Below are 22,401 nucleotides of genomic sequence, written 5' to 3' on the forward strand. Positions count from 1 at the left end.
CCACTACCTGCGGACATGACTCAAGTAAAAGCTTAGCACTTGCTGCAGACTTACAATGACCTAAGAGCACAAAAGGTTTGCAGCATATACTGAGTGTGTTTGTGTGTGTGTGTGTTTTCACTGTGTGCACTCCTGTACCAGCCCACGCTACTGTACTAACAGCTGATCCCCAACATAATACCCAACAGGCCTCACAGCACATGCTTACAGTCCATCCATCCAGATATACCCGCTTATCCTTTTAAAGGATCCCAGCTGACATTGGGCAAGAGGGTACAGGGCAGGTCACCACCAATCACAGTGGACACATAGGCAATTTGGAGTCCACAATTTAACCTTCTCGCTGTGAGGCAAAAGTACTAAACACTGCACCACTATGCTACCCCGTGATTACAGTGTGATTGAATAATCATAATCCACAGCGGTATTTCAGTTAAAGACTGCACATAAACATTGTCCAACCCTAAGGTCTAAGTCAATGGTTAGTCATTTTTCTTCTGCATTTGGTAGATTTAAATAAAAATGAAAAGGTTTGTTTCTACAAACCCTCTCTTTAGCTGTAAAGTCAATCAATAAAGTCAATAAAATCAATCTGAAACCACTGACTCATTAGGGTTATTGGTGTAGGTTCTGCAAGCCCCATGGTGGCTAAGTATGAAAAAGACTTAAAGGACTATAACACTGGTTTTGCATGTTTAAGCTTATGAATTCCACATCACTTATACCACATGGCCAACATTATACTGCCAGCAATTTTCCAAAGCTTACTAGTTTTCAGATTGATTTCAAACCTTCCTGGAAGTCATCCATTTTCATTCATTAAGTGCAGTATTGAAAAGGAACTTGAGTCCTTAGTCGGCTTAATTTTTATGTTGAACTCACATTATTTTCACATATTCCCTTTTGAGGAAGGACTGTTCTGTAAATGATTCCCTGCTGTTGCCGTCGGGTAATCCTCAAAAGGTGAACAGCAACCTATTTCACGCAAGAAACTACCGACTTCTCGTTGTTCTTTCTACACTGTCATTGTTTGTCTTTTGAGTTTGATTTCAAGACAACAAAGATTTGGAGTGTAATGCTTTTTGGCAGTCTAAAATATCACATGTCAGAGCCTCCCTGATCATTCTTTCACTAAACACGGTCCTCAAAACATACCCTGCTCACTGCACAACCACAAGACAACAGGGGTTACAGCCATCAGTAAAATTGATGCAAAAATAAAGGAGGCTACATGTTCAGTTTGATAGATTACCTATTTCAGAAAAGTTTTAGCAAGATGATTTTCACACTAAAACCAATATAAACCACTGACTGCCTGGAAGTTTGGTATGGTATTCTTGGGGAAATGGTCAGCAGTAATATACAGTACAGGCTTGCATTTAATGGACAAAATCATACATAACAACTTTGGTGTTTTAGTAACTTCTCAGGATTCAAAATTTTACAGGGATAACCAAAAGATAGCGAGTCTAGGCTCAGTCCCAACCTGATCGTACAGTGCCCACATGCCCATGTTTGGTCCTCCAGGAACCTCCCAGTCCCTAATGTCAGCTTGGTGACTCGCCCTCATGGCATGTGTGAAAGCCACCCTGTCTGTCATGTGACTGAGGACAATGACAGGAAAAAGAGACAGCTGCCAACCACAACCACACCGTCACACATCACACATCTAGGAGAAACCTATCCACTTTGGGTGGTTCTCTTAAGACTCACTACCCCAACCATAACCCAGTATGACAACAAAATGGCGTCATACATTAGGGCAATCTACATTCTGGGCCATTACTTTCTAAACTACTTAGCTGGGTCATGACTATTCCTCCTCCCTCCCTGCTCGCTGCCCTAAGCTGTGATAGTTCTCTGTTACTGGCAGACAGGCTGAGAGTTTATGTAAGTCTGACCCCTCCTCGGGCCTCCCTTGCCTACCCTGAGCCTCGCTGTCTCCTCTCTCCTCTCTCTCTCTCTCTCTTACACACACAAACACACTGACACACACATACACACCTCAACTTGCCTCAGACAGCAGGGTGATTGTAAGAGACCAGACTCACTGCATAAATAGCTTTATTATGTTCTCAAAACTAACAGCGCTAACCAGCATCCCTCTCAAATAGCATAAGGTTATTCCCTGTGCTGGATGTGAAAGGCAGTGAATGAGACACTCCTCCAACATTTTGCCTTGTCTTTTGAAAACAATTATGATAAAGAATTGATAATGGAATACAGATGGACAGAACAGAGATGGCGTATGATACAGAGACACAGACAAGACAGAGGTAGTGTCTGAGTGTGAGTGAGAAACACACAGAGAGAGAGAGAAAGAGGGAGAGAGGGATGGCAGCAGAAACACAACCTTTTAAGGCTGCATACCCAACAGCCCCAGTGCCTGAGGTGGACTCACAAATAGCTCATACACACATGCAGACAGATGTGCGCGCACACAAACACACACACACACACACACACACACACACCACACACACACACACACACACACACACAGGCACACCCATTTACACATCCACAAGCACACCAAACGCCCATGTGATTGCACAAGGTGAAGAGTCTCTCCCCCCTGCCCCCCCCTTTCTTTGATGTGAGAGTGTAGTAGAGGCTAGGCCATCCCTGGCTGTAGATCTCAGAGGGATGATGAACATTGTCTGTCTGCCATTTTCATTTTTCATTTATCTCTTTTTTTGTCTTTTATTCCAGCCCTCTAGTGAAGGGGCAATCACGTAAACCAGTGTATCTATAAGGATCCAATCTTTGGTTGAAGACAAATCAAAGGGAATGGCCCCTGTCTTTTAATACTTCCAAATCCAGTGGGCACGAGCATGAGTTTTTAAATTGGAAGTCTATTAGTCCCCTGCCTCAGAGCAGAGTAAGGTGAAGGAAGCCATCTTTTTAGCCTGTCCACATCAAAGAGTGTATAAGAAATACACTATGAATAAATTGGATTTGAAATACAGAATAAAACCCTTTCTCTCCCCAGTTCAGCATGGATGGCACAAGGATGTGTTCAGCTGTAGGGCAGCTAGAAGGACAATCATAAAGTACCATAATAGAAAATGATGGCCTTGCAGGCGCTCTGTGCAGTCCCACATGCACACACTCCTCTGGATGAGCCATATGCCAGGTAGCACTAAAAACCATCCTCACCTAACTACCCCGCAGAAGCAGATGAATGTTAAACCATTTTAACTGCAGCAGAAGCCACAAAATGGCTGTCAGCAAAAACACCTCCCCTTCTCCCCAACTGTCTTCCTCCTTTCCCTTACCTCACCCCCTCCCCAAACCTCTGTTCTCTCTCCTCTTCTCCGTGCTACCTTTTTCCTTTACCCTCCACCTCCTACCTCTCCCACCCTCCCTCTTTCTGTGTGCTCTGCCAAAAGGTGCTCCAGTGCTGATGTTCTGTTAAGAGAGCCTGCCAACAGTTAGATTTGTCCTTGGATGGTGTTCACATTCCCTCCTCCCCCTCTGTGATCCTACTTCGACCCAAAGGTATCCAGCTCAGAAGGGGATACACCTAATCGATTTCTCGTGCTTTATTTTAAGGTGTCATGGGCATCTCATTACTTAATAGGGGGTTTAATAGCCTGCTTCAGACTTTCATGCCACAAAAACACTGCCAGAGTTTCAACTCCCCAAAACCTGTTAACAAGACAAGATCGATGGTTCCCTCAGAGTCTAAATCACCTCTATTATCCATCCTTCAACCCCATTTCTTTCCATCTAGTCACGCACTTCTCTCACAATTGCCTCTCTTCTCACGCCCCTTGTTTTTCTTTTTCATCCAGTGCTCATTTCCACATCTTCAATCCCATATATCCTGGAGACCTGGCTATTTTTCCACACTTTCCCTGACTCATCCAGGCTTGTCAATTTATCTTCTGGTGCTGTGGTTGTGACAGAGGTTTCTGGGGGCTGCTGATAACAGTGGCATACTGCCATTCACTTTCACCAATCACCTTCCTCCACACAGCCAAAGCACGGCTATCACTTTTGGCCGCACCATTTCTGACATCCACCTGAAACTGATCAGCTATTGATAAATGTAGCCAGAGCGCTGTAGACTATGGTGGCATGTCTATGTGCTACAAATAAAAAAAACGAAACAGAATGAATGCAAAGTGAGGAATGAAACACACTCCTGCCATACTAAGTATGCATAACATTGCAACTTCAACAGCACTTGACATCATATATGTGGCATTTGTCTTTCTAACAGCCTCTACAAATTGACCACAACAAATAGAAAAACCACATCCAACCACATAGGATAGACTTCAGTTAAATGTGACATAACTCATGCAAGACTGAAGGAGAAACAACCATCTGCTCGCTGCATGTCAGAGACTAGTGATGCTATGTGATGGACTATCATGTCAGTGAAGATGCGGGAGGTTCACCCAAGTAGAGAAAACATATGAACTAAGAACGTGAACAGCAGTGGTTTAGCTGATCCTGGATCAATGTGTATAGTGGACCCTTTTCCCCATTGACCCAATCAGCTGTTTTATCGTATTGCGAAAATTGCCGTGGTATTACACAGTAATAATGGATGGAGGCTGAGTGGTACAGGATTGTTTGGGGTGGTCCGTGTCTACGTGCGTGAATGTGCGCGTGGTGCTGTGAGTAGGCTACGTCCACTCGTGCGTGTGTTTGGTCGGAATTTGTTGGCATGCGAATACAAGCAATTCTACATATTTCATGTCAATTAAAGAATAAAATGGTACAGACATAAGATTAACAACAACAAAAAAACTACATATAGGTTTAGGTAGGCTAGCATGTAAAAAAGCAAGCATGTAACGTTAAAGCAGACACACAGCAATGCTACAGCCTAACATTTCTAGAAGCATGTATAGGAAAGGTGCATTCAGGTGTGGAATGTGGCCAGTCAACTGGGGCTACTTACCCATGTCTAATGTTGTCACACACTCGGCTCTATCGTGTAAATATTTTATCAAGATCATTTACAATCCATTTAGACACATTTTACACAAGCGACGGATGGGATGACAGCCTCCCGGGGAGCTGTCAAACGGTGCCAGAATATATGTATTTTTTTTTTTTGACAGAAAACCCCGAGGAAAATGGCGTCAACGGTGCTTTGGAAAGGAAAAAAAACGAAAATGGGATTTTCAGCCGATCTGATGACAGAAGCAAGGTAGCAGCACGGGGGGGGGGGGAAATCCAATCGCAAACTTGGCGCTTATGTCCAATTCCTTACAGAAATAAGATCTTTAGAGGACTCTTGCGGATTGACTCGTGTGGTGGGGAGCCGCGGCGGTGCAGAGTGCGTCTCCGGTGCCTTGCAGGATCGCTGGTCACTCGGGGAGCCGCACAGCGCTGAGATCCCTCGCAAATCCGCTACTCGGTTGGTAGGGGAGGAGGGGGGGGAGTAGGACTATTACTGCAGTCAAAACAAGCCCGCATCCGACTACAAGCCCAAATCCAGCGGGAAAATGTCAGCGGCAAAACCGCGCTTTCAGCCGCCAGTAGCCTACGGCAGACTGACGAGCCGATGCAGGAGACGGGGGTTTAGCTCGCTTTTCCTCGCCGGTTGCATTGGTTCAGGGTTTTCTCTCTCTCACTCTGTCTCTCTCTCTGCTTTTCCGATCGGTGAATGTCAGGTTCCGGAGCCTGGTGTCTGGTAATGATCTCACCCCGCAGACTGAAAGCTCTCTCTGGCCGAGCAGAAGAGAGGAGAGCCGAGAGGAGGAGCGACATCGCCTCCACCTGGCAGCAAACGCATTCAGCGCGTCTCCTTTTGCGACCTTCCCCTAATTCCCATGGCCTTCTCCTATGGGACTGTAATGCAAAGGGTGAAAGCAACATCTGGCAAAAGGCATGTTGTTTTACTGAGTCACTGCTGTACGAACAGAGTGATGCTTTGCCTTTTTTCAACAGGTTCAGATAGGTCTACCTACAGAACTTTTATACAGTGTAGCCTTCAAGTATTGGATACAAGTGTAAAAATGTCTAATACAAAGAAAATAAAATGTTTGATGGCCTTATAGAAATTATGTTGGACTTTGTCAAGGACAGTTTAACACAGTTCAACACTTGTTCTTTATATGAATACATCCTAACAATGAATGAATAGATGCAAATTCTTCAAACGTAAATAGCCTAGCTTGCATAAATTGGATGAAAACATCCTAAAACGGATTAAACTGGCGGTGATCACAAAAAAAGACCTATATCCTACTCCAAATAATTCTGATACAGTTTTGCAATTCCAAGACAACAGATTTAAAGTATTAGAAATAATATAATCGGGTGTTTCACACTCATCCTGTAGATGAGTAGAGGCAAAACCTCTGCTGAGTCATTACTAAATACATAATTCTTATCAGATGTTGTTCTATTGCTCATCCTCAGGAGAGTTTTGGCATGAAACATTTTGCAAACCCTTGGGCTAACCTATAAATAATGTTTATCACCAATGGTTTGCCCATAAACCGCAACTACTGGGATGAGTTGAGATGATGTAATTTGACAGACACAGTATAATTAAGTGTGTGTTCAGGGAGACAAAAGTTAACACAACACACATTTTTTCTTCAGAAGAAGACAAGGTGGGCGTGTGGTTGAGTGGAAGAATAAAGGTAGATTTAAGTGTGTGTGTGTGTGTGTGTGTGTGTGTGTGTGTGTGTGTGTGTGTGTGCGCGCGCGTGTGCGTGCGAGGTGGTGCTTTCCCTTTAATATGCCAAATTACAGCAGGGTGGAAACAAAAACCCACTATCAACCAGCCTTAAACAAGCCACAGTTGTTCCATTACATTCATCATTGTCAGAAGTTGTGTTTCTCCATGCAAACCTTGACCTTCATGTATGGAAAACATCCTTAAACATTAACAAGCAATGCAAATTATGTGATGACCTTTCCCTCTTGGTGCCCCATAGTTACTGTCACTCATCCCTGCTGTGTGTGTGTGTAGTGTGTAGTGTGTGTGTGCGCGTGTGCCCGCGCGCGTGTGCCCACGTGTAAAGCACCCACTGGGAGGTATTTCATTAGCCGGGGTGGTATTTGTGATTGTGTGCTCAGTAGCATGTAAACACTCAGCTGTGTTACAAACTTGTAGTTAAAAATCTGCAGTGCCATCCGTGGTTTGGGTGTTATTGCTTTTCACTTCCCCTGCTGTGGCACATTGATTAGAATCCCAAAACGTGTTATTTGTATGTGTGTATCTGTGTGTATGTTAGAGCATTTGGGATAAGTGTGTGTATGTTGTGTTTAGAGTCTTTATTTTATTGGGGCTGTTTTCAGAACAATGGCACAACTCTTTGCCCATTTGCTCATTTCTCCACTCATGGGGCCAGTATTGTATTAAATTAGGCTCTCGGTTATTGTATAAAGATAAGACTAGGCCTACACATAAATTTGGAGCTTGACGTTAGGGTTGAAGATGAGAAATAAAATTTGACTCTAAGATAAATTTTAAGACCTCACAAATTTAGAATAACGTCTGTGTGTGTGTGTGTGTTCACATTTATGTGTGTCTATTGATTTGGGATGTGTGCAAGAATACAAAGAGACCCCTGAGAGTGAGGGGTCAACAGCTGCTCCCCAACAACCAATCAATTGCAGTGTATCAGTAAACATTACACACAGACACTCATGCGCACACACACACACACACACACACGGACACATACAGACGGCACTCTGTTCTCAAATCTGTTGCCATGGATACCAGATACAGGCAGCCAAGAGGGAGCAGTTTTCCAGCTGAAACTGTAAATATTGAATTATGATGGGAAGGAAAAAGACGGCCGTGCAGGGCAACGTTCCTGCCTGAATAATCTAAATATCTAGATAATCCTTTCATCTCTATTCACCGCTACAGGAAATCTGGTGCATCACTCATGTTCATCAAGTTCAACATAAAAAGATCATTCTGTCCTTAGGATTCAGCCATTTATCTAACTCTCTGTTACAGACTGATAGCTGCCCCAATTCCTTCATCTCTCCTTGCCTTTTTGTCTGGGAGATCTTCCGTCCCTCAAGTGAGATGCAAAGTAAATGCCTCCCCATGCCAATACATAAAAGTGAATATCATTCAATCCACTTTACCAAATGCTGAAGCTTAGATGTGGTAACAGGTCCTCTGTGGTTTCGTTGATGGGGAGAACAGAGATTCAGATGAAGAAGTGAAGAAGGAGAAAAAATGATTCACAATGAATTAATAGATTAATAAATGCTTTGGCAAATGCTTTACTGTAAGTGGGGCCACTGGAGAGAAGGACTGAGAGAGGAAGGAAAGAGAGGCTCTGAAGGTGAATGTCAATAATTGGTTAACTGTTTTTTATGAATAATATAAGCAGTGGAGTCAGCAGAGGTTAAATAATAATATCACACTGATATTCACAACAAAGCTACAGCACTTGACTGTGCCGGGAAAGAGAGCAGCGAGAGCTAACCTTGAGCTGACATTGCGAGCAGGAGAGACTTGCGTTCAATCAATGAAGGGCTTTTCTCAGGGAGTCCACTAATCTCACCGGGCAGCAGAGGGTTCATCAGAGCTCAGAGACCCCCGGGACTAACAGAGGTAATGGGGTTAGCTGAGATAGAGGGAGTGTGTGTGTGTGTGTGTGTGTGTCTGTGTGTGTGTGTGTGTGTGCTCTTGTGTTTTGCAGATAGAGGTGTGTGTGACAAAAGTGGATCTGTGTGTATTGTGTGTGCGTGTGTGTGTGTGTGCATGTGTGTGCATGAGTACGTGTGTGCATGTGTGCGTGTGTGTGTGTGTGCATGTGTACGTGTGTGCGTGTGTGTGGGCATGTGTGTGTGTGTGTGTGTGTGCATGTGTGTGTGTGTGTGTGTGCGTGGTAGTGTGTGCTGTGTGTGGCAGTTGTGTGGTGTGTGTGTGTGTGTGTGTGTGTGTGTGGTGTGTGGAATGGTGCATGGTGGTGTGTGTCGTGGTGTTGGTGTGAGAAGTAAGGGTAAGCCATGTGATAGATTGAGAGTATGGACGTGACGAGGCTGACTACTGAGGCCTCAGTGATCTGACTGGCTTAATGAAGTAAATGACTTCTTGGATAACACACTTTTATCTCCAGCTCCTAATACACTCTGATAAACCATACAACCAGAATGGCCTACTCTTCTCCCTCATTTACCTTCCAAAGACGACTGGCTGTAACACCCTGCTGCCTATCATTGTACAAGACAGTAGCCGTGGCATCATGGGGGTTTGAATTCATCCTGGGACCAATTTTACACATCCTCTGCTTGTCTCCACATGTATTTCCAGAATTTATGTTAGACAGAAAAACTGAGCGTATAGGCTACATAAAGCAATGAATTATAGCAGAACTGCCTAGCACACAGTGTACCGTCTCTCTTAACAACTAAAGAGGACACCTGCCATTTGCACATTCAGTCATTGCATATACAATGGTAGAGACACACACACACACACACACACACACACACAAAGGGGGGAGAAAAAGTTATTTGAAAGACTTTGTTCTCTATTTGGGGCTGAGATAGATATTCTTCTAATGAGAGCGATAACAACGCCTGAGAGGAGATGTAGACCGCAACAAAACAGCAAAGCAGATGGGAGCTAAGACAACAACAAAGACAGTCCTAAATGCAGTTGACTGCAGACTCCCTGCTGGCTCTGTCTATGTGAAGAAACGACACTGTGCCCATCCCCCTGCTACTTATAGGGACATTATCATAATGTTGTCTCTGTATGAGCCCAGCAATCAAGTGGGCTCATCTTGAAGTCCTCCACAAGCCCCGGTGTATGCTGATGCCTCAGATGCTGGAGGATGAGGAACAAAAATGCTGCCCTAATATTTATTCAAACTGACAGTTCTGGCATCTAACAATGCAACCCAGGACTGACAGCACCAATTTGATGAATCTCTGCGTTGGCTGTAAACAAACAGCAGTAAGGAAGATAATGTTTGTCCTTCTGCTTTCTTATTGTCTTGTCACTACATACATCTGCAAAGAATAAATGTGAAATGGAAATACTGACTTATGCTGTGGACTGTAATTGATGCCAGTAAGTCAGTGTCGGAGGTTTGATACATCTGGATTCAAATCGTAGCGTGTACGCTATAGGCTACTAAGGGGGAAAAAAACAAGCAACAGATCAAGAGTGGGAGCATCTATTAGACACAATGAATAATAAATTATTAGTTCTCAGAAACAGACATTGTTTGTCACAGCCTATGCGAACATTCACACCTCAAACATCCACCCTACAACATCCTGTTGTGTTATAACTGCATGTGGTCAGATACAGCTGCATGTGTGTGGGCCTATGTGAGAGAGTCAGAAACAGAAACAAATAGGAAAACTCCCTAGATGACAGAACACAGCCACTTCCCCTGAGAGTGAGTGAGTAAAACCAAGACAGAGATGTGCAGCAGGTGTGTAATACAGCACTGGCTGTGAAAGCGCTGAATCACTCTTCTCTTACACATTCAGTCAGTGTATCAAAGTTCCTTTTAAATCTTATCTTTCCGATGTATTGATCAGACAGAGGGCATGTGCTATGACTAAAAAGTTAAATGGAGCAATGAATGACTAAAATTTGAAATGGAGCAATGTGACAAACTGAAGCAGAAAGAGGATGTCTAACTGTACAATAGCCAAAATTGTTGGACATCTTTTTAGATATATTATGGAGAAGAGCTGAAGCTTTTGGCCATGTTATTTTCTCTCAAAAATAGCCTTTGCAACTTAAGATTTCCCACTTTCATCAGATTCAATCTATTTTTTTGCATTTTGATGTGATATGCATGGTGGTGGTGGCAAAAATCTAATTGCCAGTTGTTAATGTGTTTAACAGAATGGGTGTTTGGCAGAGTGATGCAAGGAGGAAATTAACTGTTAAAACCAAAATACATCTTCAGGGACCACCTGAATGGCCTCCACTTCATCTCCTTCAAAGACAACAGGCCAGATTATTTACAATCAGTGTACAGTGTTGAATGAAGTGGCCACATATCACAGACAGACAGAAAGACACACACACACACACACATACACACACACACACACACACACACACACACATACACACCACACCACACCACACCACACACACACAAAATAGACCTCGCCTGCATTAGTTGTTTACTGTACACCGTGTGAACCCTGTCCTGTCTTTCCAGCAGCAGGATGTGGTGGTGCGACACGTCCTTGCTCAAAAACACCCACTTCCTATAAGTTTGATAAACAGCCCTGTGGTTTCACTCTCCTCCTGCCCGTCTTACAGAGGTACACACACACACACACACACACACACATTCACATACCAGTCCAACAGCACCATCTGCTAATGTGACACATCACCAGAATGAGTTATTGTGCATAATGTTACCCATGCTATCATGAGATTTACTGTGACAAACTGTATAAATGCCACCAGAATCACTTATGCCTCCATAACTCAGCTGCTGCTCTCCTCATCCACAGTCTCACAGAGAGACTGAGGGGAGTGAGCACAAGAATGCCCTCAAATCATATCAGAATTAGAGGGAGGACATCAATATGCCACATTTGTTTTAGAGGGAGTGATGTAAGTTGGTCTGAGTTATGTCCGCCAATGGACAGTTATGCTCCACGTTACAATAATGTAATGTAAGGTTGATGATACAATGCCAGGAAAGATTTAGATTACTGCTAGAGTCTCTTCTCTTGTGTCTTCTCTTCCCTTCTCTTCCCTTCTCTTCTCTTCTCTCTCTTCTTCTCTTCTCTTCTCTTCTCTTCATGGTTGCATGGGCACATACGGTCCTGTCAGTCACATCTGTGAGCTGTCAGAGTATAAATGTGCATGCATTTGAGGGGAGAATGAGGGGTGTATTAGGCCTGCTGATCCTTCACAGTCCTTTTGTCAAACTTAACAGGAAGTCAGTCAGAGAGAGAGAAAGTGTGTGTGTGTGTATATGTGTGTGTGTGTATGTGTGTGTGTGTGTGTGTGTGTGTGTGTGTGTGTGTGTGTGTGGTGTGTGTGGCAGGGAGGGTCAAAGGAGAGGAGCCATGGCTAATCCTGTGGGATGTGAGGGTATCTACAGTATATGGAGATGGGATGTAGAGATGTGTTCAGCGGTGCATGGATCACAAAACCTTCCTAACTGACAGAAGAGACTCCCAAGGGACCAATGTCAAACTGCTAACTGTTTAAAAAGAAAGAAAGAAAAAAAGAAAAACGGAACATAACACTATTGCATATTGTATAACAACTGTGAAATGTTACAGGAATTTCAGAACATATAAGATCTGAGTTGAGATTTGTTTTTCTGTCATTGATTAAGAAATCATACAAAGTGCAGTATGAAAAAGTGTACCATTGTATTATTATCACAGTATTATATCACAGAAATATTATTATTAGTTGTAGTATTAGTTGTAGACAGAAACTCTCTAAAATGTATAATATAATCATACACATACATTGTAAAACATTAAAAGAAAGCTATGAAAAAATTCCCTTTGAACCTAACATGTAAATTAAATAATAATACAGCACAAGATTACCTATTTTTTAGTAATTTGTTAGTAATTTGATAACAGATCAGATTTAAGCTTTGTTTTTCTTTTATTGTTTATTGTTGTTTCTTTGATTGTTGTTTATTGTTGAAATCCTACTAAATGTAATATGTCAAATATTTATTGATGATGATTATCATAGTAGTGATAGTAGTAGCAGTAGTAGCAGTAGTAGTCACGTTAGTAGTTCCATGTTTCTGTAATAATAAAGTAATAATAGTAAACAGACCCTTCATAAAATGATACAGTAACCAATTGTGGCACGACATTCAAAATAGAAAATAATATAAAACAATTCACTGTAAATTTAAATCACATTCTCATTGTTTATATAGACCTGCTTTGCAAGTTGCTTTCCCGTCCTCAGTGGTGAACCGGTAGGTGGCGGTGTCGGCCAATAAAACACCTCTTCTAACCCGGAAAGAGAACGGACGGACCTTTAACAAGACAGGAAGTGTCTCCTGATGAAACTGACAGTTAGCTAACCATGGCGCTTGATGTAAAATCCAGAACTAAGCGATACGAGAAACTGGATTTCCTCGGAGAGGGTCAGGTAAGTGGAGACAAACATCACATATTTGGGTCTTTATATCTCTCTACTTTCTTCCTCTTGCAGGTTGTGGCTCGATGTACAGGAACATGTTAGCAAGCTAACAGCGTTAGCTGGTTGTTAATGTCAACAAAGACTTGCTGGTCCATGCTATTGTCCTTACAGCAGCAGTACGGGTGAAAAAACCCCACATTGGTGTCTGTATTCTGTACTAATTGCTCTCTGTTTCTCTTCCGCAGTTCGCCACAGTGTACAAAGCCAGGGACAAAACGAATGATACCATAGTTGCCATTAAAAAGGTATAATAAATCAGCTCAAGTTTGGACATCTGTTAGCATTTGTATGCTATGCTGATATTTACCACCAAATTGTTGTCTTTTTTTCTGGCAGATTAAGGTTGGCCACAGAACTGAGGCTAAAGATGGTAAATGCTGACTTTCTGTTTATACCACACAGTGCAGTCCATTGTCATCTACCTGTTATGACTAATATATAACCATTTCTTATCCATAGGTATTAATAGGACCGCTCTTCGTGAGATCAAACTGCTGCAAGAACTGCATCATCCAAATATTATTGGGGTGGGTACAAATTCATTATGTTTGTAACTTCTAATTAATTAAATTACATTTTAACTAGAGTGTCAAATTACAACAGAAACTATCTCAGGATACTTTACAGCTAGAGAAGGTCTAGACCACACTCTATAATTTACAAGGACACAACCAATTCCCTAAGGGCATGCATTTGGTGCACAGTGGCAAAGACAAACTTCCTTTAACCTCGGACCAAACCTGGCTGGAGACGGCCATAACAATTATAGCAGTGAGTGAAATGGAATCACATAATAAACCCATCGGGATTAACAGTGAAGATTTTTGACCATGACTAATAATAATGATAGTAGTAGTAGCAGTGGGCGTCAAGCAGGACCATAGCAGCAGATGCAGCCACGATCGGTAAGGTGAGAAAGCACAAGGACTCCAAGGGAGAAGCTAAGTTAGCAACATGCAGCAATGGGACATGAATGCACACAAATGGGGTGAGAGAGGGGGGGGGGAGTTCAGTGTGTTGTAGAAAGTCCCCCGGCAATCTAAACATCTAGCAGCATAACTAAGGGTTGGTCCAAGGCAACCCTGAGCCACCATTACTATAAGCTGTATCAAAAAGCTTATAGTTTTTTAAGATTACTCTCAAATGTGGGGATGTTGTCTGCCTCTCAAACCAAAATTGGCAGCTTGTTCTACAAGAGAAGAGCTGGGTAACTAAAGGCTTTACATCCGATACATTAACCAGACTTTTTTTAACCAAGCTGTGTAATAGCTCTGTAGGTGAAGTGGATTTGATATTCAATTCTGGATCTAAAATTAGCGCAGAGAAGCTAATACAGGAGAAATGTATTTTTTTTTCCTAGTTCGTATTAGTAGTCATTTCGCAGCATTCTGGATCCACTGGAGAGTCCGTTGGGACTTTTTTGGAGCAACCTGATATTGGAGAATTTTATATTCCAGACTTGAAGTAACAAATGCATGGACAAGTTTTTCTGCATCTTTTTGAGACAGCCTATTTTTTGCAATGTTACACAGGTGAAAAAAGGCATTCCTTGAAGTTGGTTTTATGTGAGCATTAAAGGATAAATCCTGATCAAAGATAACTCAGAGATTCCTTAAGGTGGTGCTGGAGGCCAGGGCAATGCCTTCCAGCGTAGCTATATCTTTAGATAATGAGCTTCAGAGGTTTTTGGGGCCAAGTACAATAACTTCAGTTTTGTCTGAGTTTAACATCAGGAAATTGTAGACTATCCAGGTTTTTATGTCCTTATTGCATGCTTGAAGATTTACTAACTGATTGGTTCCATATCTAATATGTTAATGGTATTAATGGAAAAAAGAATGAACTTTCTATATTGTGCGTATTCTCCTAATTTGAACTGAGCATTAACATTTCATCTGCTGTGTGTTTTCTAGCTGCTGGATGCCTTTGGACACAAATCCAACATCAGCCTGGTGTTTGATTTCATGGAAACCGATCTGGAGGTAAGACAGTCCTCTTTCAACCCATCTATGTCTTTCCAGGGATAGACAAACTAAATACATTTTTCATAATGTTTTTCAATATCTGCAAATTCTAGATTTGAAAATGCTTTACGGGTTGGCCTATTTTCTTTCCACAAAATGCAACATCAATGATTAATATAGAGGTAAATCCACTCCTTTTTAAATCATCACTCATTATATTATACATATGTGTATTATCCATATACACTGTCTCTGTATGGAGATTTACATCACTCATTTATGGTTGTGAAAGAACACAATGTTGCATTTCATTGGTGGGCCACCAGATGGAAATTTCAGTCTTTATTACCTCACGCTTATTAGAGACCAGGGAGAGAGCATTTAAAAGCTGGGTTACATTAGTAAGTTCTTTTTCTCACAAATATCTACTTTGTGTGGCAACTGTGATAGTTATTTGTTTGCTGCTTTGTTCCGCTTCCAATCTGTGAACGGCTGAGAAGGCCAAAAAACAAACTAATAAATTAAGAGATTATGATTGAGAGGTGTGAGGTTAGATGACATACAGAGTAGCACAGAAAATATAAGCAGGATGACAAAGATAGCAGCGGCATGAGTGCTCTCATCTAACTATTAAGTGGTTGTGCAAGGTCACTGAGGCTTTTATAGTTTTCTTCTTCTGGTTTGTTTTAGCATACAAGGCTCCAGATGGTCGGCCACCACCCATGCATTAGACTTTAATAGAACGATGCAAAACAAGATAAATACACTTTAAAAAAATCAATAACACTCCGCTTTTGGCTCTCACAATGAATTGATGCCATTAGTGGCTCACAGGCAGCAGAAAGACATGAGGATGAAATATGATGCTCATCTTATAATGGATGCTAAAAGACTATTTTTAGGCCACATAGTTAGATTTCGCTGTGTACGTTTATTTGCTACAGATGTTCAATGGTTTTATTGCCAATTAAATTACATAGCAGGGTACTAAAGTCAGTGTTTTTGGAGCTGCTGGAACAATGGAGATTTTGGGTGAGAGGTTGAATGCTGTTTAGCTTGGCTGCAGCTGTGTCTACTTCTTCAGAGATACATCTCAGTTTTCCTTAAGTCTCTTATCTGTTCAGATAAGTGTAATTTGTTTTTGAATGTGTGGCCCAGAGACCTGTAAAACCATTTTACCTAATGGTTTTGCATTAGGTAATGGATGAAGATTATTAGTTGTCAGATATCCGGCTTTACCTAAACCTCTTTGTCTTATTTATTTTTATTTTAAGGTGATCATCAAAGACACCAGCCTAGTCCTGACTCCAGCCAACATCAAAGCCTACATTCTAATGACTCTACAGGGATTAGAGTATATGCACCAACACTGGGTCCTACACAGGGTAAGAGCACCGATGCTCCACACACACACACACAGTACACAAATATATACACATATAGTCAATAACTCACATTTTCATTACTCACATTCATTACTTTGTGTGTCCAGGATCTGAAGCCCAATAATCTGCTGTTAGATGGCAACGGAGTGTTGAAGTTGGCTGATTTTGGTTTGGCCAAAGCATTTGGCAGCCCCAACAGAGTCTACACACATCAAGTTGTTACCAGGTCCGTGCTTATTGTATTAATAATACAAAACTTAGACTTATCTGCACATTCCCCTGTGTTTTTGTGACACTCATTGGAAAACAGCTTATCTTAATCACTTGAGATAAATAAATCCTCATGTGTCTAACTTTATTAAGTTAAAAGTTTGTAATGGGCACCCAGAAATCTCAGTTGGTGAAGCCTGCACCCATATATAGAGGTTCACTTGGCGCAGCGGCCACGTGTTCGACACCAACCTGCGGCCCTTTGCCTCCCCCCCCACTTTGCTTTCATGTCTTCGTCTATCCTGGCAATTAAAGGCCTAAAATGCCCAAAAAATAATCTTTAAAAAAGTCATGAGAAAATACATTTGTGACTAATGTGTGCGACAACACATGCTTTAAATATAAATGGAACCATGGTAATCTAATCTTCTCTTAAGCAAAAAAAAATCTCAAGGTTTCCCCAACTGTTCTAGTCAAACTAGAAAAGTCATATTCTGTATGCTTGTTTTAATATAGTGATGTTGAAAATGTAACTCTATTTATTGATCCTTTTCCTAGGTGGTACCGCTCCCCTGAGCTCCTGTTTGGTGCCAGGATGTACGGTGTGGGTGTTGACATGTGGGCAGTGGGATGCATCTTGGCAGAGTTACTCCTTCGGGTACACAAACCTCAATTCAAAGAGATGTTCATACAGTAACAGGGAAGGCTTTTATTTGTGTATGCTTGCTAATGTCTCTGAATGTCTCTTTTGCTGTAGATACCATTCCTTGCTGGAGACTCCGACCTTGACCAGCTAACTAAGATCTTTGAGGCTCTTGGGACGCCCACAGAAGAAACATGGCCGGTTGGTGTCTGTTATCTCCCCAGTGATGGATGTTTTTACTCTGCTTACATTTGAAGGTCCTTGTGTAATTTGTTTGTCATTTATGTCAACAGGGAATGAGTAGTCTACCAGATTATGTGTCTTTCAAAATATTCCCTGGCACACCTCTGGAACATATATTTAGTGCAGCTGGAGACGACTTACTAGAGCTGCTACAGAGCTTCTTCACCTTTAACCCCTTGACGAGGACCACAGCAACACAGGTAGTACACCACTAAAGCACAGTAGCTATTCTCACTTTAATAGTATCAGAGTTATGCAAGGTTAAGTGTGTGCAGACATTAAAAACCACAGCTTGCCTAAAAGTCTAAAAATCATGTTGACTCGTCTTACATTTAATGATTTATTTTGACTTGAACTGAACATTATTGGAGGGATATATTTTCTATTTTCTGTAGCAGATTGTAAAAGAAAATTATACAATCAAAAGTTAAACACTTCAATAAACCGATTTTCTAATGGTGACTTTGATCAATATGATGTTTATGAAACATATCCAGATGTCTTTAAATCTACACATTTTCCAATAATAAGCATAGTGTTACTTAAAGAGCTCTTTTTGAAAACAAGTTTCTTAATTACATAAAAGCAAAACTAAAAGAAAGGAACAACAAGTAAGCTACAAATAATAAAACCATGAATGGCAAGTTTTTCAATTCTTGGAAACATTCTTGGAAGACTAAAGTGACAATGATAGACCAAAACAAAACCATACCTTATGTACATAGATTCTTGCATTTTTGAAGGTAACAATGACATGTTGATGACACTGTTGTCTGTTGTTCCCAAGGCTCTGACGATGAGATACTTCAGTAATCGACCTGCTCCCACTCCTGGTCCCCAACTCCCCCGACCCAACTGTGCAGCTGAGGCTCTGAGGGAGAAGGAAACAATCTGCCTCAAGAGGAAACTCGAGGGCCCAGAGACAGGTAATCAGCACATATAGTTTCTATGTATATCCACCAAGTACCACTTTTACCTTTTACATAACCAAAGTCAAAAAACGCAGGCCAATGTAATGATGGTAAAACAAGTTAAAGTTTTGGTATAAACAGTTTCTGCCCCAAAAATGTTTAAGGCATAGTTTGAAAGGGGCTGGACATTTTAAGAACATTACACTCAGACCAAACTTGAATGAAGCATGAAGCATTTTAGCCCAGTGAAGCGATCCTGTGTTCGCATGGTTATGCACACTACGGTCATAAATCTAGAATAGCACTTGATTGAACCTAGCAATTCAAAGGGTGTTGGCTTCACATTTAACTGCAGTTAGATATTCAGAATATAGCTTAGTAGAACACACACACACACACACACACACACACACACAGTTTAGTGGATTGTGGTACAGGATATGTTTTACTGAAGGAGGACCTTGGTGTTACTGGGAGGTTCAAAGCTTTTCCAGCTCCTTCTGTGGTTTGGAAAATATCTGGGTTGACTATACGCTATGCTACAGTATATTTACAGAGATAATTTCCACGTACCTTCAGTAGACAAAACTTAAGTGGTTAGCAGATTGCTGCATATAGTGTAGATGCAGTGTTTGGCTATATTGTTACTTGTTTGAAGTATTCTTTTTCTAATGTTTTGTAACAACAGCTTTTGTATTTTCAGCTATAATGAAGAAGAAGCTCATTTTCTGACCAGATGAGACCGGGTTAATCAGATGATCAACATTTTCACGCCATCGCGTGGGTCAGCTACCCGGCGTTGCCCACTATCGTCCTCCGGAATGGGAAAAAAAAGATGTCCAACAGAGGCAAAAAGGCTCAGATGTAGTTGACTATAGGACAATTTAGAGGTTTTAGATGTTAAATCAGTTGAGAATTGTATCTAAGTTTCGCTCTACCTGTCCAACGTGCTGCTGTGTGTAGCATCCCATCAACTGATGTACAACAGAAGTCAATAGCGTTGGCTTTGGTCTTTCTTCATTGTAACAATGATGCCTAAGCTCTGGGTGCCTGTTGTAATATTTATTTTTATGTGACTGAAAATAAGAACAACCAAACAAGCATGCCTGATTTATTTCATGTACGGTGAATGTTATTGAATGGTGCACATGCATAGAACCCTGGCAGGATGACGCAGGACACAGAGGGGTCTTAAACCAGGCTATACGAACAATGATCTGCTTTACATGGCAAAAAAAAAAACAGACCATAACGCCATGATTGGCCACTCAGAATCAAACAAAGCCATGTTATTTAAAAAAATATATATTTCTTATGTGGTATGTTGAGCTGACTACTCTTTCTCTATGAACTGATTTAATACTAGTGTGCAAGTGACAGAAAAGCCCTGTCTCTTTAGGGCAGACAGGGTGTCACTAGTCTTGACAGCGTCATGCAACAATGTGCCACTATATCGTTCCCTCCCTGTCTTTTCTCGTCAACATTACTGCGATCCAACGCAGTCTGACATGTCAGAGGCCTGATGCTCTGGCAGGCCTTAGATGCTTCCTTTTTGGTTTTCTGTCAAACAGGATCAGATTAAAAGGAATAGACAGTGAAAGAGGAAGAGTATATCCCAGATAAAAAAAAAATCTGTCTTCATATTGAATCAAATTCATTTTCCATTCTTTACAAAAAGCCAGTGGAGACTTATATTTTCTATATGTTAAATGTCATCTGCATCCGTGTTCACAATAAGATCATGCTTCAATTTCTGTTAACGCATGTCTGACTAATTTGATTTAAAAAAACAAGTCCCAGACATAAATGCATATATTTGACTGTTCTTTTATTGGATCTGAGCAAAAAAGGGTCATGGATTTGAGGTCATTGTTCCTAATTTCAGAAAGAAGGCCCCCTGTGTAATTTGTGCTTATACAGTTGTGCTCATATGTTTAAATGTCCATGCTTAAGTTGACTAAAATGAGGAATTAAAAAAAATGTTTTGGAAATTTATCTTAATACCTTAATTAAAAAATGAGGTAAAATCCAACCTTTAAGGACACCAATTTTCTTTTTGAATGAATAATGTATTGTAAATGAATAAATGTTCTTCCTTAAAATATAGGGGGCATAAGTATACACATCCCTATGTTAAATTCCCATAGAGGCAGGCAGATTTTTATTATTAAAGGCCAGTTATTTCATGGATTAGGATACAATGCATCCTGATAATGTTCCCTTGGCCTTTGGAATTAAAATAGCCCCATATCATCACATACACGTCATCATACCTAGAGATTGGCATGGGATACTTTCCATAAAATAATCTCTCAATGCAAATCAAACCAGCCATTAGTCTAACTGAAATAAAACCATGCGATGTGATGAAATGGAGCTTTCATTTTAATTCCAAAGGCCAAGGGAACTTCATCAGGATGCATAGTATCCTGGATCCATGAAATAACTGGCCTTTATTAATAAAGATCTACCTGACACTATGGGAATTTAACATAGTGGTATGTATACTTATGCCCCCTGTATTTTAATGAAGAGCATTAATTTATTTACAATACATTATTTGTTCACAAAGAAAATTGGTGTCCTTAAAGGTTGTATTTTACCTCATTTTTTAATTAAGGCATTAAGATAAATTCCAAAACATGATTTTTTTTTATTCCTCTTTTTAGTCAACTTAAGCATGGGCATGTAAACTTATGAGCACAACTGTATATAAATGTCCATAATACAGCCCTGAGAGAGGACACAATGACTGTGTGTGTATTGGGGTGACTGGGTCAGATGATAGGTTTGGCAAATTGCAGCAAAGTTACACTTATCAGCAAAGACCATTTCATTGGTCAGGAAAGCCACTCTTTGGACAACACCCTGTTGCCTACATGCAGTTACAGAATACGACCACAGGATTATCAGCTAAATCCGCATGTGGGATGATCTGCAGTGGGATGATTAAGACCTTGGCATGAATAATACAGTGCAGAGCCTTATTTAAAACCGAAATTAACCAAAAGACTAAGATCTCTGTGTGCACACTTATTGTACAGTTAAGGTACACCATTAGCTATAAAACAGGCAGGTTTACAGGTCTCCATGAAAACGCTGTGTGATTTGGTTAAGATTAAAAATAAAGAACAAACAAAGATGTTTGTTCAATATTGGTCATAATTTAATTAGGGACTACACCTTTTGGTTAAATGTTCATTTCTGAATGAATATACAAAATAACTGAGCTGTGTTTTACGCAGGGTACTTTTTTTGTGGCAGATTTCCTTTGAGAACCTGGGACAGAAGATATGTTCATGTAAGAAGTTATGTCTGACAACTTTCTGGTATTTTCTGGTGTTTTCCATGTGGGCTGGGCACTTAATGACCCAATACTGTAACATAATGCCAAACAGACTTTATCTTCTTGGGAATATGACAGAAGAACACTAAATAGGCTCTTACATTACCAATTACCTTTGATAATGGTGGTGTTGTGGAAGTTTCTGTTCAGCGAGGGAGGATTTTGTGATGAAGAAGAGACCTTGTTGAAACAAAAATAAAGACAGGCTGAAACTGGATTAAAAGTTTGGATATTCGGTGAAAGAGTTTAATTATTTTCTCGAGAGAACAATCAAACAAAATGACGAGAATGGCAGTTCACAATGGAACCGAGTAACAAGGTGATCCCACAATTCTGGTGCCCGCATAACACTGGACAACTCCTTATATCCTCTCTTGCCCCAACAGAAAAAAAACCCTATCATGTTTGCAAATACACTCTGATCCTAAACAAAACACTTCATCTCATTCTTCAGACTTCCCGTAGCCAGTTGCTGTCCCTGTACATCTGGTTAACGCGTCAACAGATGGCCGTCGCTGTCATTCTCCCTTAGAAGTTCAGAGATTTATCTTTTCCATAGATTAGTTCCGTTTCTGA

General features: G+C 41.0%; 2 protein-coding genes across 4 annotated transcripts in view; one reads left to right on the plus strand and one right to left on the minus strand.

Annotated features, from left to right (window-relative positions):
• Positions 1 to 5,827, minus strand: part of setbp1 (SET binding protein 1) — a 34,332-nt gene extending 28,505 nt beyond the window's left edge. The window contains exon 1 of one of the 3 annotated variants that reach the window (XM_032515664.1): positions 4,919 to 5,827. The gene's annotated coding sequence lies outside the window, so the exon portion shown is untranslated. Of the gene's footprint in view, positions 1 to 229; positions 340 to 4,918 lie in introns of those variants that run through there. The other 2 variants (XM_032515666.1, XM_032515665.1) reach the window with 2 other exon arrangements.
• A 7,019-nt stretch (positions 5,828 to 12,846) lies between these two features.
• On the plus strand, positions 12,847 to 19,579 carry cdk7 (cyclin-dependent kinase 7). The gene is made up of 12 exons (XM_032515728.1): positions 12,847 to 13,072; positions 13,309 to 13,368; positions 13,460 to 13,493; positions 13,583 to 13,650; positions 15,037 to 15,105; positions 16,362 to 16,472; positions 16,580 to 16,698; positions 17,241 to 17,340; positions 17,440 to 17,526; positions 17,619 to 17,768; positions 18,356 to 18,494; positions 19,183 to 19,579. The coding sequence occupies exons 1-12, from the start codon at positions 13,007 to 13,009 to the stop codon at positions 19,209 to 19,211; spliced, it is 1,032 nt and encodes a 343-aa protein (XP_032371619.1). The 5' UTR covers positions 12,847 to 13,006; the 3' UTR covers positions 19,212 to 19,579.
• Positions 19,580 to 22,401: the final 2,822 nt, after the last annotated feature.

The sequence above is a fragment of the Etheostoma spectabile genome, chromosome 5, assembly GCF_008692095.1.
Source record: "Etheostoma spectabile isolate EspeVRDwgs_2016 chromosome 5, UIUC_Espe_1.0, whole genome shotgun sequence".
NCBI lineage: Eukaryota > Metazoa > Chordata > Actinopteri > Perciformes > Percidae > Etheostoma > Etheostoma spectabile.